The sequence below is a fragment of the Perissodus microlepis genome, chromosome 4 (genome assembly GCF_051167445.1).
Source record: "Perissodus microlepis isolate ML-2025 ecotype Zambia chromosome 4, ASM5116744v1, whole genome shotgun sequence".
Classification (NCBI taxonomy): Eukaryota; Metazoa; Chordata; class Actinopteri; order Cichliformes; family Cichlidae; genus Perissodus; species Perissodus microlepis.
In genome coordinates this window covers 5002343-5015192 of record NC_140464.1, presented here as the reverse complement: position 1 = coordinate 5015192, position 12850 = coordinate 5002343, and the positions used below count along the sequence as shown (strand labels likewise).

At 41.4% G+C, this 12850-nt stretch overlaps 1 protein-coding gene across 2 annotated transcripts; it reads right to left on the bottom strand.

The window, feature by feature from the left end:
• Positions 1–6736: 6736 nt before the first annotated feature.
• On the bottom strand, positions 6737–12796 carry kcna7 (potassium voltage-gated channel, shaker-related subfamily, member 7). Of its 2 annotated transcripts, none has more exons than XM_084925188.1 (2): positions 11905–12796; positions 6737–8970 (listed from the first exon to the last, which is right to left on the bottom strand). In XM_084925188.1, exons 1-2 carry the CDS (start codon positions 12615–12617, stop codon positions 8049–8051), a joined length of 1635 nt encoding a protein of 544 aa, XP_084781314.1. In that variant the 5' UTR covers positions 12618–12796; the 3' UTR covers positions 6737–8048. The 2 variants fall into 2 exon arrangements, with proteins under 2 accessions (XP_084781314.1, XP_084781313.1); XM_084925187.1 differs by having other exon boundaries at positions 6737–8984; positions 11934–12796.
• Positions 12797–12850: the final 54 nt, after the last annotated feature.

The window sequence follows — 12850 nt, the reverse complement described above, 5'->3', positions numbered from 1 at the left end:
AAAAATAAAAGATTATTTATGCTCTGAGTTCGACATGGTTTACAAATGTGATGATTTCAAGGTGGAACACATTAATCTGAAGTCTTTCTGGCATATTCTAAATCAGACCCACAAGAAGCAGGAGTGAGCCTGGCAGCCTGGTTTGGTTTTAAAACTCAGTCTGACATCTAGAGGCTGGATCGCTCGGCACATCAGCCTGCAGCTCTGACTCAGAACATTTCTGAGATTTCACAATTTTGTCAAAGAACCTGACTCACACTTTGTCCAGTACCATCTCCTCCTGTACACGTGCCTCGTGATGCTTCTGTAAACATGTTTAGACTTGAGCACTCGTCATTACATTTTCCCACAGTCGCTGCACACCGAGTCACGCAGAAGGAATTCGAAAATGCGTGAGTGATAAAATGTGACCTTTGTTGAGTAAGGAAAGATGTATACATGATCATCTGCACTCAGAATACAAACAGGTAACACTATGCCCACATGCTCAAGATAACTTACAAAACCACCTTTTAAAGTCTGAAATGATTCATGTTCCTTACTTGTTCTATTCAGCTAATACTCATTACAAAATCAAGGACCCATATCTCTCTTGATACTTAAGATTGATTGAAGATTGAAAAAATATTTCTGAATATATGTTTTCCACATCGTTTGGCCAGAAGACAGTCTGAAATCTGTACGACTGTATATCATCACACGAGCGCATGCCACAATAGATTACACCAAAAATACTTCTGAAGGAATTTTCTTTTTCTTACGCAGGATCACAGGGAGTCATTCTGAAGAGGGCACCCTCACTGGTGCCTTACTGTAAGAATGTAATGACTTGGCGTCTGGAGACTCCTCCAGAGCTCCTCTTTACTAATTTTAGAGGAAAGACCTTGCATAGTTCGCATGCCCTGTCTGTTGTTTGAGATCTTCCACTTACGTAATGTCTTCTGAGACTGACGTATAGAAAGGAATGCATGGCTTCAATGCCTTTTTCTGTGTAAATACTGCCTGTTATCACAAAGGTTTTCTGATTCGACGCTGGCCTTAAGTGTGTAGCAGCTGAAACTACCTTTTATGTCCTCTTTAAACTCATACGGGAGTACCTTTTTAAATTTGCTACATCTAAAATGTTCTAATCAGATCTTTATACCATACTTGGTTTAGGGAGGAAGCATTTCCTGAAACTGCACCTGCCTCTGAAAGTTGCCAACTCTTCATCCACTCAGTACTAAGAGGACAATACATTGTACAGATGTGGACAACCAGCCTGTCTGGTGTGGTTACTCAGTTGTGAAACCACATATACTTCAATATTTAGGTGATTCCTGGTTTAGGTTTAGGTGTGTTAACCATGGTTCACTGCACATCATTGCAATGGACCGATTTGATTTGTAAAATTACAATAAAAGTCTATAAATATAAAGTCTATAATTTAAAAAAACAGACATTTTCATGACTTTCGCATTGTATTATCCATCTTCTACTTATCTGGGGATGGGTCGCGGAGGCAGCAGCCTCAGCAGAAAAGCCCAGACCTCCCTCTCCCCAGACACCTCCTCCAGCTTGTCCTGCAGGCCAGCCAAGAGATATAATCCCTCCAGCGTGTCCTGAGTCTGCCCCGGGGCCTCCTCCCGGTGGGACATGCCCGAACCCCCTCAACTGGCTCCTTTCAATGTGGAGGAGCAGTGGCTCTACTCTGAGCACCTCCCAGATGCCGAACTTCTCACCCTATCTCTAAAGCTGGGCATGACCTGTGCGATTTTTGGGCCATTTTGGGCGATTTTTCAGTTGTGCGACTGTTTTGGGGATCGGCCCGAGTTTCGCCTTAATCACGTGTCGTGCAAACGATTAACAACTCACGACCAGCTCCCGATCAGCAATCGTATGGTCGCAAGAAAATCAAACCTGTTTGAAATCCTGTCGCCCCTCGTCAGGATATCAATGCAGCCTCTCACACTGCGCATGCGCAAACACAGAAATGGAAGTAAAAAAGATGGAGTAGCATGGCAGCGCAGTGTTAGAACTTTGGAAAGCTCATCCGAGCCTTTTCGATGTGGCCTAACAAAATCATCTCGACCGCAACAACCGTGAAAAGAGTTGGATGGACACTGCTGCTCAACTGCAGCTGCCTGGTCAGTGTTTTTCATTAGCAATTCAGCAAAGTAGATGGTGGTGGTGTGTGTGTGTCTGTGTGAGTGAAAGACAGAGAGGGAGAGCAAGATGCAGATTTTGTGTTATAAGCTTCATGTTATGGACGCACAGTGTGAGCACTCAGGTTGCATCAGAGCATCAGGCCCTGCATCGTGACTCATGAACTTCTAACCCCTGGATTCAGTCGTACAGTTTGAGCAGGGGCTGAATAACGCAGCTGAAAAAATCCTAGTGTTTGCCCAGCTTAAGAGAATGGCCAGGCACCATTCAGAGGAAGCTCATTTCTGCTGCTTGTATCCGCGATCTTGCTCTTTCAGTCACTACCCACAGCTTGTGACCATAGGTGAGGGTAGGACTGGCGGATTGGCGGTGGTAGGATCGACCGCTAAAATTGAGAGCTTCGCTTTTACACTCAGCTCTCTCTTCACCCATACCTCATTGTATTATTTTTATTTTTAGTTACTTTCTATTATTGCGATCCTAAAGTTATGTTAAAAGAATAGACTGAAAAATACAGACAAGGAAAAGAATCTAAAACCTAAAAATACCATATAAATGATCTGACTGAGAGGGATCTCTTATGACCCGAGCCCATGTGTCACAAGTGCTATACAATTAGTTTGTTCACAGCCGAGCAGCTGTGGAAGACATAACGGGCCAAAATCATAAATAAAACATTATCCAGATGACTTGCTTCTGTATTCATGTAACTGTCATAGGAAAAGTAGTAAAAGTTTGGGGAAAATAAAAAGATGGAACAATGCAAAACATAAACAAATAATTAATCAATAACATTTTGATAAATAAAGATAATTCTGTGAATTAATAAGAAAGGAAAAATACTTGAGAGGCAAGTTGAGGCAGAAATATAAACTTTGTAACATTTTATGACCTGATTCGTGTTTCCATTATATTTTTATGTTATTTTGATCTTCTTTTGGTTGCAGTTAACATCACAATCATTGAATTAGATTCTTTGTAAACAGTCTATGAATGATCCACTGATTATTAAACAGCTCCCTCTTTGTTGCTTTCTGCTGTGACTAAATTTATTCTGTACCCACGTCATGCTTTTAGCTTTATTACAGCCACCCTTCAGTCCTGAAGAGTGTTTGAGACAAAGAACAGATTTTAGATTTACTATAAAGACAAACTGAAGTTGCGCAGCGCAGTGTATCAAAGAAAATCAGTGACACAAGGATTATGTTGTGGTAACTACTTCATCCAGAACACCCCGTGACAGAGAGCTGTTCTGCCCCCAGCAAATACCATTTCTGCCACCCACCCCCTCTGCCCTGTATCGGTTACACATAACGCATAAACTGGCTCCGGACCAACTACATGAACTCTGTCTGCACCACTGCCAGCCGATGAGCAAGCTCTTTGTTATCCTCGTAAGCATAAGATTGCAGCGCCACATTTCTGCCATAACTCTGACAAATGCAGGGCATCAACACCTTAAACACTCCCGCCACTTTTAGCTGCTCTATAGTAGTTTTATCTTCATGGGATATCCAATTTACTCAGACAAATGTGCAGCAAATGGACATGCAGCAAGTGCTGCTGTTGCACCTATTCCTCCATTAAAAAGACAAATTAGTCTAACCTATAAGCAATTTAGAATCGCCAACTGACCACAGTAACCCCACTAACTGCATGTTAGTGGGAGTTTAGGAGTTTAGATTGTGGGAGGATGTCAGAGTACCTGGAGAGATCCCATCCAGATACAGGGAGAACATGCAACTCCACGCAGAAAGGCTGCACAAGCAAAATATGTGAAAAGATTTTAAAATCATTTGGTGAAAAATAAATATTGTTATAGCTAACTTCATTATCTGCACATTTACTCAGCTGGTTCTTCCTGCTCTTGTGCAACCACTCTGTCCTCGCCTCCTTTGCACTGACAATCATACACAAACACTTTATATTCAGCTATACATAACAATATAATGTGGTGATAATTATTGTAAGAGCAGGCTGGGAATCCATATTTGATATGAGTATAGCACACAGCTTGGTTATGTGAAATCATCGTCATGAATATGGGTAAAACAGAAACTACACTCCCTTTATAATATACATGTCCACTCCTACCTGTTTATTTCTCTCTCTCTCTCTCTCTCTCTCTCTCTTTGCTGTCTTCATCCTGCTCTCTCTCTTTCTCGCCCACACTGTCATCCTCTCTCAGTCTTTGTGCTGTAACCCAAAAGTTAAATGTAACAGGGAAACACAACTTACAAATGAATAAAAGGCATAAACTGCTCCATTTCAATTTATAACAATATTCAGACTGAAAGCAGGGTGCTACTGAACATGAACTGACCAGGATCAGGATCGGTACTGTAAACAAGCAACAGAACAGGAATAGAAATGTTTTAACAAACTAAAATAATAAAGTACATCAGCTCATTTGCTGGTAATACCAGCAGACTAGTGGCTCAGAAAGCTAGAATTAGCTAATAATCTCTAATGATTTAGGCTACAACACCTCTGAGTGAGCGCACTGTAACATCATGACATCAGCAATACTGCACAGTTTTCATTCTCTCCTGACTCCAAGTTGGCAAAATATAACATTAGAAGAATGTCAATGTCAGAAAATAATACTAACATACATTATCATCACTACTATTACTATAATATTATACTAATATATATAGTAAAGGGAAAGGTCTATACTAGACCTCAGACCTGCCCCTTTCCTGATGAGTGCCCCAAGTGCCCTTTTCTTGAGGCATTTTTAATTTATTTACTTTTTGTAATTTGTGTGTGCATGTGGAGTCCTGCCTTTGCCCCTCAACAGTATCATTTAACTATTAATCATAATTTTGCTAAATAAAAGGACCTGGCTTGCATCAGTCACATGACCACCATTTACCAATGCTCACCCTCGACAGCAGAGTGCGCTGGTTACCAGCCGGAAACAAACTCAGAAAGAGCACGTGCATTTTTTTGCCACCTGGGCGGTGTGGAGCTGTAGGGGAAACACTAACTAATTAAGAGACACAGGCTGATGCAAAGGAAACCAGTAAATAGGGTGTACAGCCTATACACTGTAGTCTGTACGACATAGGAGTAGTAGGTTATTATGTACACGTTGGTAAGTTGTGTTGTGGCCAGTGTTGGTCAAGTTACTTGAAAAAAGTAATCAGTAACTAATTACTGATTACGTCCCCAAAAAAGTAATCCCGTTACTTTACTGATTACTTATTTTCAAAAGCAATTAATTACTTAGTTACTTAGTTACTTTTTAAAAACACGATTTACAACCTGAATAGGTGATAAAGCGATAGATCTTTCAGCCCAATTCTACTTTTTCTACAATCCATCATACAAAATGTAATCAAATGGAAAAGTCCCTTTTTAAAACTTCTTTCATTAGTTTTAATCTTTTAACTTTATGCATCAAGCAAAAATTTAATTATATGCAACATTCTCTGACTGGAAGAAATTTGTTTAATATTTAAACCTATTTTCTGCACATTCCAGCACATAAAATATATTTTTTGTGTGTGTTTACACTCAGTCTTTCAAATAGATGCAAGTAAAACACAGCAGAAAATAAATAAAGTCAAAGACTAGCGGTCCTTTTGCTCTATTTTCACCTGTAAAGCAGGAGTAGGGTAGGCGGAGGTTTACCCTGGTGCAGGTGTGCCGCAGCAGTCAGTGGAAGAATCCGCGAGTTTCTCTGTGAATTTCCCATTACGTCATAGCGCACTCGATGCTTGCTTGGAAGTTTAGGGGTTTTTTTTCGCTGTAAAAAGAAGTTTTCTTCCCACGCACAACGGACGCTAATGTTTTTGTCACTTTTTATGGAATCAAACTTAAAGTAAGGTCAGTACTTCCACGCTTTAAACGCTGCACGCTCATACTCTCTCCCGCAGTCGATCCATTGTTGATCTGCACACAGCTGTTGTCACGAACGTCGCACTTGCTTACGTCACTGTCATGAGACATTCTCGCAAAAAATCACGGTTTTAGTAACGCAGTAACGTAGAGTTCCTACGGGAAAGTAACGGTAATCTAATTACCGTTTTTGCAATAGTAATCCCTTACTTTACTCGTTACTTGAAAAAAGTAATCGGATTACAGTAACGCGTTACTTGTAACGCGTTACTGCCCATCTCTGGTTGTGGCAACTGACGAATTGAAACAAATGAGTGTGCTGTGTGTTCAACAATCATTACCTGTCCTTTTATTAGCTTTACAAGTAGTCTGGTCATTAGCTGCCAGCTAACTGGGTAAGGGTGTCATGGGTCTAAAACTGATCTAACATGCATATCCACATAATTATTGATTTATATTTTATATTTATATATGTATTTTTTATTCTCATTACTTTATTATTATAGACTAGGAATAAATAATAAGAGAAGGATTCTGAATCAGCACCTTGTGGCAACTTGTGGCCATAGTACTGTAAACACAGTATTCTGGAGAAGGTATAAAATGTCACTGCATGTGTATGTCCCTCACCAGATGGATTAAAAAGGGCACAGGTAACAATGACACATGTACCAGTTGTTGCATTGCAGAGGTATTCAAGTATAAAAACTATAATAAACACAATTGCAATGTTTTGGTTCTATAACATTTTTCTATCATTACTTTGTCATGGACTAGGTGCAAGACTGGTTAAGTGTGGACAATTAAATAATAGATTAATGCAATAGCAAATTATGCCTAGTTCTCAGATGGACAGCAAGTAGAGAGTGATAGATGAGATGAGGACATGGAAGGAGGAAGAGAGGCGAAGAGTGAGGCAGAGCCTAGTTTATTTCCCACAGTTTTTTTATTCTTGCCTTATGATTTCAAGCACTGTCACCAATCTTTGCATTTTAATATTATCTCATAACACTTGTTTAATCAGCTACCATCTCTCCTATGGACTTTTTAACATCTACAGTCTCAAAGCAATAGAGCCCTGCCTTCCAGCACTATCAGCAGCACGAGCAGCAGCAACCCCTCAACAGCAACATTGTACCCCATCAGGTAAAACATAGACTAAAATAGTCATCGTTTGTTATATATGGTGCATCCTTTCAGTTCATCCTCTGTACAGAATACTTTATTCTGATTGGCTGATTGCTTAATATGTAACGTGTATATAGACTATATAGACAAAAGTACTGGGCCACCCCTGTTTGCCCATGAAAACCCATTCCACGAAACTCCCAGCACACAGGTTTTGTGCTGATGTTAATGCCAGTACCATGCTCTGATTCGGTGAACTCTTTAAAGCAACTCTTCCTTTCACAAATACTTGTAAAAAAACAAACTGCATGGCTAGTTGCTTGATTTTATACACCTGTGTCAATGGGATTGAATTCAGACAGCTGTAGTCGAATACGGTTTCCATATAATTTAAGACAAGATATTGTAATATTATACACATGACAGCGTACATATTGACTGGAAAGCTGTACAAATAAAAGTGATTTGGCAGAAAATGAGGAGAAGCAGAATTTAGTGTTAAATTTTTTTTTCCGGAAATTATCTGGTTAAAGGAAATTCTAGGTCCATTCATTACATTCATTCTTCCTGTGACCAAAACATGTAAGTAACTGTCATCTGTGTTTGGTTAAAGAACCAGAGGGGGTGGTTATAATTTAAATCATTTTGCAGCTGGTGAATATTTTTCATGTGAGATGCACAGAAAATGCTTTGAGGCATCTGGAAACATTTTACTTTTTTCTGTTTATTTACTGAGGAAAACGGATGCTTCGTGAGTAGCTGTGAGTCGAGTATAATCATGCAAAAGCTTAACATATAAAACTATGTTCACATGTCACTGCACTTCTTGGTTTTCATGTCTCCCTCTGCGTGTCCTTTCAGCAGTATCTTTTTATATCTTGGCTCTGTTTTCTTGATGTGTTGCCATGAGTTTAGCACTCTGCAGTCTGTCAGACCTGAGTGACACGAGATTCCTTAAAGAGGAACTCCATGCCTCTCTGATCCCCATCTACCTGTCCTGCACAAAGGCCTGTCAAAAGAGGCCCATTGATCGGAGGGCAAATAGCCCTGTTCTGCCCATACAGTGGTGCGTAATCCCTCATATATTCAGGCCACTCATCCATTCCATCCTCATCCTCCTCATCTTCATCATCATCTCCTTCCTTTTCCCAGAGCGATGTGGAGACATGCTGGTACACCCTGGTGTCCTCACACTCCATCCCTCTGTGGTAAAAGTAGCTGAAGTTGGACACAATGACAGGCACAGGCAAAGAGATGGTGAGCACGCCAGCAATGGCACACATGGAGCCCACCAGCTTTCCCCCAACTGTGCCAGGGCACATATCGCCGTACCCGACTGTAGTCATGGTCACGACTGCCCACCAGAAAGCCTCGGGGATGCTTTTGAAGTTTGTTCCAGAACTGTCCACCTCAGCGAAGTAGACGGCGCTAGAAAAGAGTATGACGCCGATGAAGAGGAAGAAGATGAGCAGCGCAAGCTCTCTCAGGCTGGCCTTCAGCGTCTGGCCCAGGATCTGGAGGCCCTTGGAGTGACGAGAGAGCTTGAAGATCCTGAAGACTCTCACTAACCTGATGACTCTGATGAGAGCCAGAGACACGGAGGGCTGCGTATCTTTGTCCTTTGCTAGCTCCGTGCCCACCGTGACAAAATAAGGCAGGATGGCGAAGAAGTCTATGATGTTCATGATGTCTTTAAAAAAGTGCATCTTGTTGGGAGCGCTAATGAAGCGCATGATGAGTTCAAATGAGAACCAGCAGATGCAGATTGTCTCTACTATGAAGAATGGGTCCTGGAAGGCAGTGAATCCAGGTGAGACCAAGATGGTCTTGTTTGATATGTTGGGGTGAGGAGTGATGGAGTATTGCTGCAAGATAAATAAGGAAGTAGAAGAGATTAAACTCAAACATTAGATTAAAAGAAAAATCAAAGCATATAACCTGCACTGCCCAAAAGATTCAACTTATTTTCACACACTCGTTGGTTTGGAAGAAGAAATAGGAGAATAGAGAGAGAGGAAAGGTAGGGCAGTAGTAAACAGCTCCATGGAGATGATGTTTGCATGAATGTAAACAGAGAGAAATCAAGAAGGACAGAGTAAACATAAGGAGGAAAGTGAGAAGTAGTGATTATTATCAAAGTTTGTCCTAAGCACATTTGAAGTATGACATCTGTCACCAGGATCTTGTGAGATCTCTGATACGGTGCTAAAGACTCTCTCCTCTCCATTTTCGCTCTCTTAGATTTAATGCTTTTTTTTTTTCTCTCTCACAGACTTTTATAAACCAGTTTCTCTATATTTAAACATAAAACATCAAGTTCATGTGACTCAGGATTGTATTACAGCCACCTGACACTTTATTTAACCCAGCTGCTTTTTTTTTCTGGGAACAAGGTGCAAGTTTGGAATAACTGGACAGTAGTGTCTTTTAACAACTTATTTAAAGATACTCTAAGCATTTGATGGCCTTGCAGTACATACTGTGCTCAACTCTATTTCCTATTTCCTGTTAATTAGATACACCTGACTGAAAATGTCTGGTATAAAAATGTCTGGCAGTAAATCCTGCTTCCGTCAAGGTCGCAATGTTCAGGCTTGGGTTTTGATTTAGCTCTACTTTGTGGTGGGTTTGAACTGTATTCTGATAGATGTTTGGTTATCCACTAAAATAACCATTCAGCTCAACCAGCATCTCCCTAATTCCACATCAACCCAAACCAAACACTGTAACCTTCGCGAAGGGAGGATTTACTGCAGTCTGCTCGTCTTAAATTACATTATCTTTAGCTAGGTTGACCTAATAAACTGGAAACAGCATATGTTTCTTGTGTCCTCGTGTTTGCTGCTTTATATATGCTTTGAACTGCCTGTGACATTTGCAAAGCAAATTCTAAACAGACACTGCTCAGATTAAGGTGAAATATACTAATGGCAGGTTGAATGATGTTAGTGTCCATCACTTAGATCCAGGCTGTCACATAAAACCAACAACATGCATGGATCGAGATATTTTTGTTTGTAAGATTTTCCATCTGGTGAGTGACTGATAACTTGGAGATGGCTATGCATGTATGTTTATGTTGGCTTGCATTGTATCCAAGAGTATTGCAGGCTCTGATCACTTTAGTATGGAAGACAAATCTGCTGGTCAGTTAAGTAGCAGAGCAGGTTATTAATCAGTTTCAGCTGCTTTGGTGGTAATGGGATGAACAACAGGTGCACTAGAGGGGCAACAATGAGAGAATCTCCAAAACAAGAATGGTTTGGGAGTTGTGGTGGAGGCTACTGACAACTTCTCCACCTCTAATCTTTTCTGTTTCTTTTCACTAGTTTTGCATTTGGCTGTCTCCCAGAACAGTCTCAAGATCATGGAGGAGATTCCAGGAGACATGCAGTTACTTTTGGAGAGCTGGACAGGGCAAAACCATAACCCATAACCCATCAGTGGGACCAGTGTCTGCTCCTTTGTGCAAGGAGGAACAGGAGGAAAGCTGCCAGAGCCCTACAAAGTAATCTCCAACAGGCCACTGGTATAAATGTCTCTGACCAAACAATCAGTAACAGACTTTGTGAGGATGGCCTGAGGGCCTGACATCTTCAAATGGGCCCTGTGCTACTTCCCCACCACTGGAGCCTGATTAGCATTTGCCATAGAATACCAGACATAACAGATCCACCACTGGAGTCTGGACATAATCTGGGTCTGCAAACAGAATGGCTGAAAATATAAGAAACAAAATGTTACAATGGACCAGTCAAAGTCCAGATGTCAACCTAATTAAAAATCTTGTGGCGAGACCTTCAAAGAGCTGTGCAGAAATGAATTCTTACGACCCGCAATGAAGTGAAGCAACTCTGTAAAGAAAAGGGCCCAAATTCTTCAGAACTTTCATGGAATATTCATTTATTTTTCTATTTGTTATTTGTTTTGGCAGTTTTTGTCCTCCATACATCAACATATCTATCTCTATTTACTGGAGTAACGAGGGAGTGGTGGTGGTGTTTTGGGAGCATGCACGTCTGCTACCTGAACCTCCACAATCCATCTCGTCTCCAGGCTGCCGGAGCACATGCGAGACAAATTTAATTTTGCCGTAGTCATCAGAAAAACCGATCTGTCTCCATCTTTTCCATGCCGTTTTCAGTGTGTAGCCTATGAGTCACTGTGTTTATTAATACGGGCTTTGGTTTATGTGTTGATGGGCTCTTTGGGGTGTCCTTCCTCTATATATAGCACCTTTAGATCTCAGAGGAGTAACCTGAGACAAGCTCATCTCCTTTCCTGCTTTTCATGCTGGCTTCTCTTCGTCTAAGTCCTTCCACTCTCTAGTGCTTCTTCCTACTTTTAAAGCATCCACTTCATCTGAATTAATCAACAAATAAGTAAAACTCTCAAGCCGCTTTATCTGCTCTCTTTTATCCCTCATATTTTTCCACTGGTGGTTTAACTGCTCTCCTCATCTCGTACTTCTTTCCTCTCAGTCTAACTGGATCAGATTAAGTGGCAACTCCAAAATAATTTCAGCAGAAAGTCTCCTTTACTTTCTCTCTTTCCTCAGCCTTTGCTTTCCTCTCCATTTTTCCCTCAGTGTTGCTCCAGGAGATAAAAACATTTTCAGCTTGTGCTGCAAAGTGACATCTGTCCGCACTTCTTGTGCTTATTTGTTCACCTCATCACTTTCCTGCAGTGTTACGCTGTGTTCTCTAAGCACCCTGTCATCAGCCTACTCCCTCACTCATGCGGTTATTGCAACTGACATAACTTTCCTTGTGCAGCCCTGTGAATACCGGTTTTGTAGATATGAGCATCCTCACCTCCCTACGCTCCTTTTCATTTCTGAACTCAGGCAGGGTCTCCAGGCAGAAGATGAGAATGGAGACCACAATGACCATGACACTGATGATGGCGATGATCCGGGCTCCGCTGGAAGATTCCGGATACTCAAACAGCATCCAGATTCGCTGCTGCCACTTTTTTTCAGGTAGAGGTCTTTCTTCCTCTTTGGCGAAGCCTTCATCCTCTTTGAAGTGGTCGATGATCTCCTCTCCGAGCTCGTAGAACCGCAGCTCCTCCAAGAACATGTCCAGGGGGATGTTGGCGGGCCTCCGCAGCCTCCCACCTGACTGATAGAAGTAGAGGATGGCGTCAAAGCAAATGCGGTTTCTGTCCAAGAAGACTTCATTCCGCAGAGGGTCGAAGTAGCGAATTCGACGCTGGGGGTCACCCAACAGGGAGTCTGGGAACTGAGCGAGGGTGCGCAGCTGAGTCTCATAACGCATCCCTGACACGTTGATGGCCAGACGCTCCGTCAGAGCCCACTGACACCGCCGGCGGTTCTCCCTTCTGGGATGCGCTCTCGGCTCCTTGCTGCTCTCTTTCTCCAACTTGTTCTGCTTGTTTTTGGCCTGCTTATCTTCATCACTGACCTCCTCAGCTTTTTGTTTATCTTTTGTCTCGCCTCCACCTCTATCTGTACCTCCCCCCTTATGATTGTCCATGTCTCAGCCTGGAATAGTTCCTTTTTAAAAAAATTTAAAAAAAATAATAAATTTTTGCTGCTTCTTTGTTCTGCAAGAAGAAAAATGTAAGTTACCCTGACAAGTTCACTTCCAACAACCTTTACAGTTAGTTACAACATCTTAATAACTGTGTATAAAAGGTGTATAAAAAATCAATTGTACATTGTAAGTATACATGAGTAAAAATTTATGAGTTGATTCTTTTACCAAAT

What these genes read in the sequence shown, in the direction of transcription:
- kcna7 (XM_084925188.1), bottom strand. Translation starts at nt 12,617, where the DNA reads ATGGACAATCATAAGGGGGGAGGTACAGATAGAGGTGGAGGCGAGACA. An exon ending in CTCATATCTACAAAACCGGT is followed by an intron (nt 8,971 to 11,904) that starts ATTCACAGGGCT and finishes ATACTCCATCAC; the next exon opens with TCCTCACCCCAACATATCAA.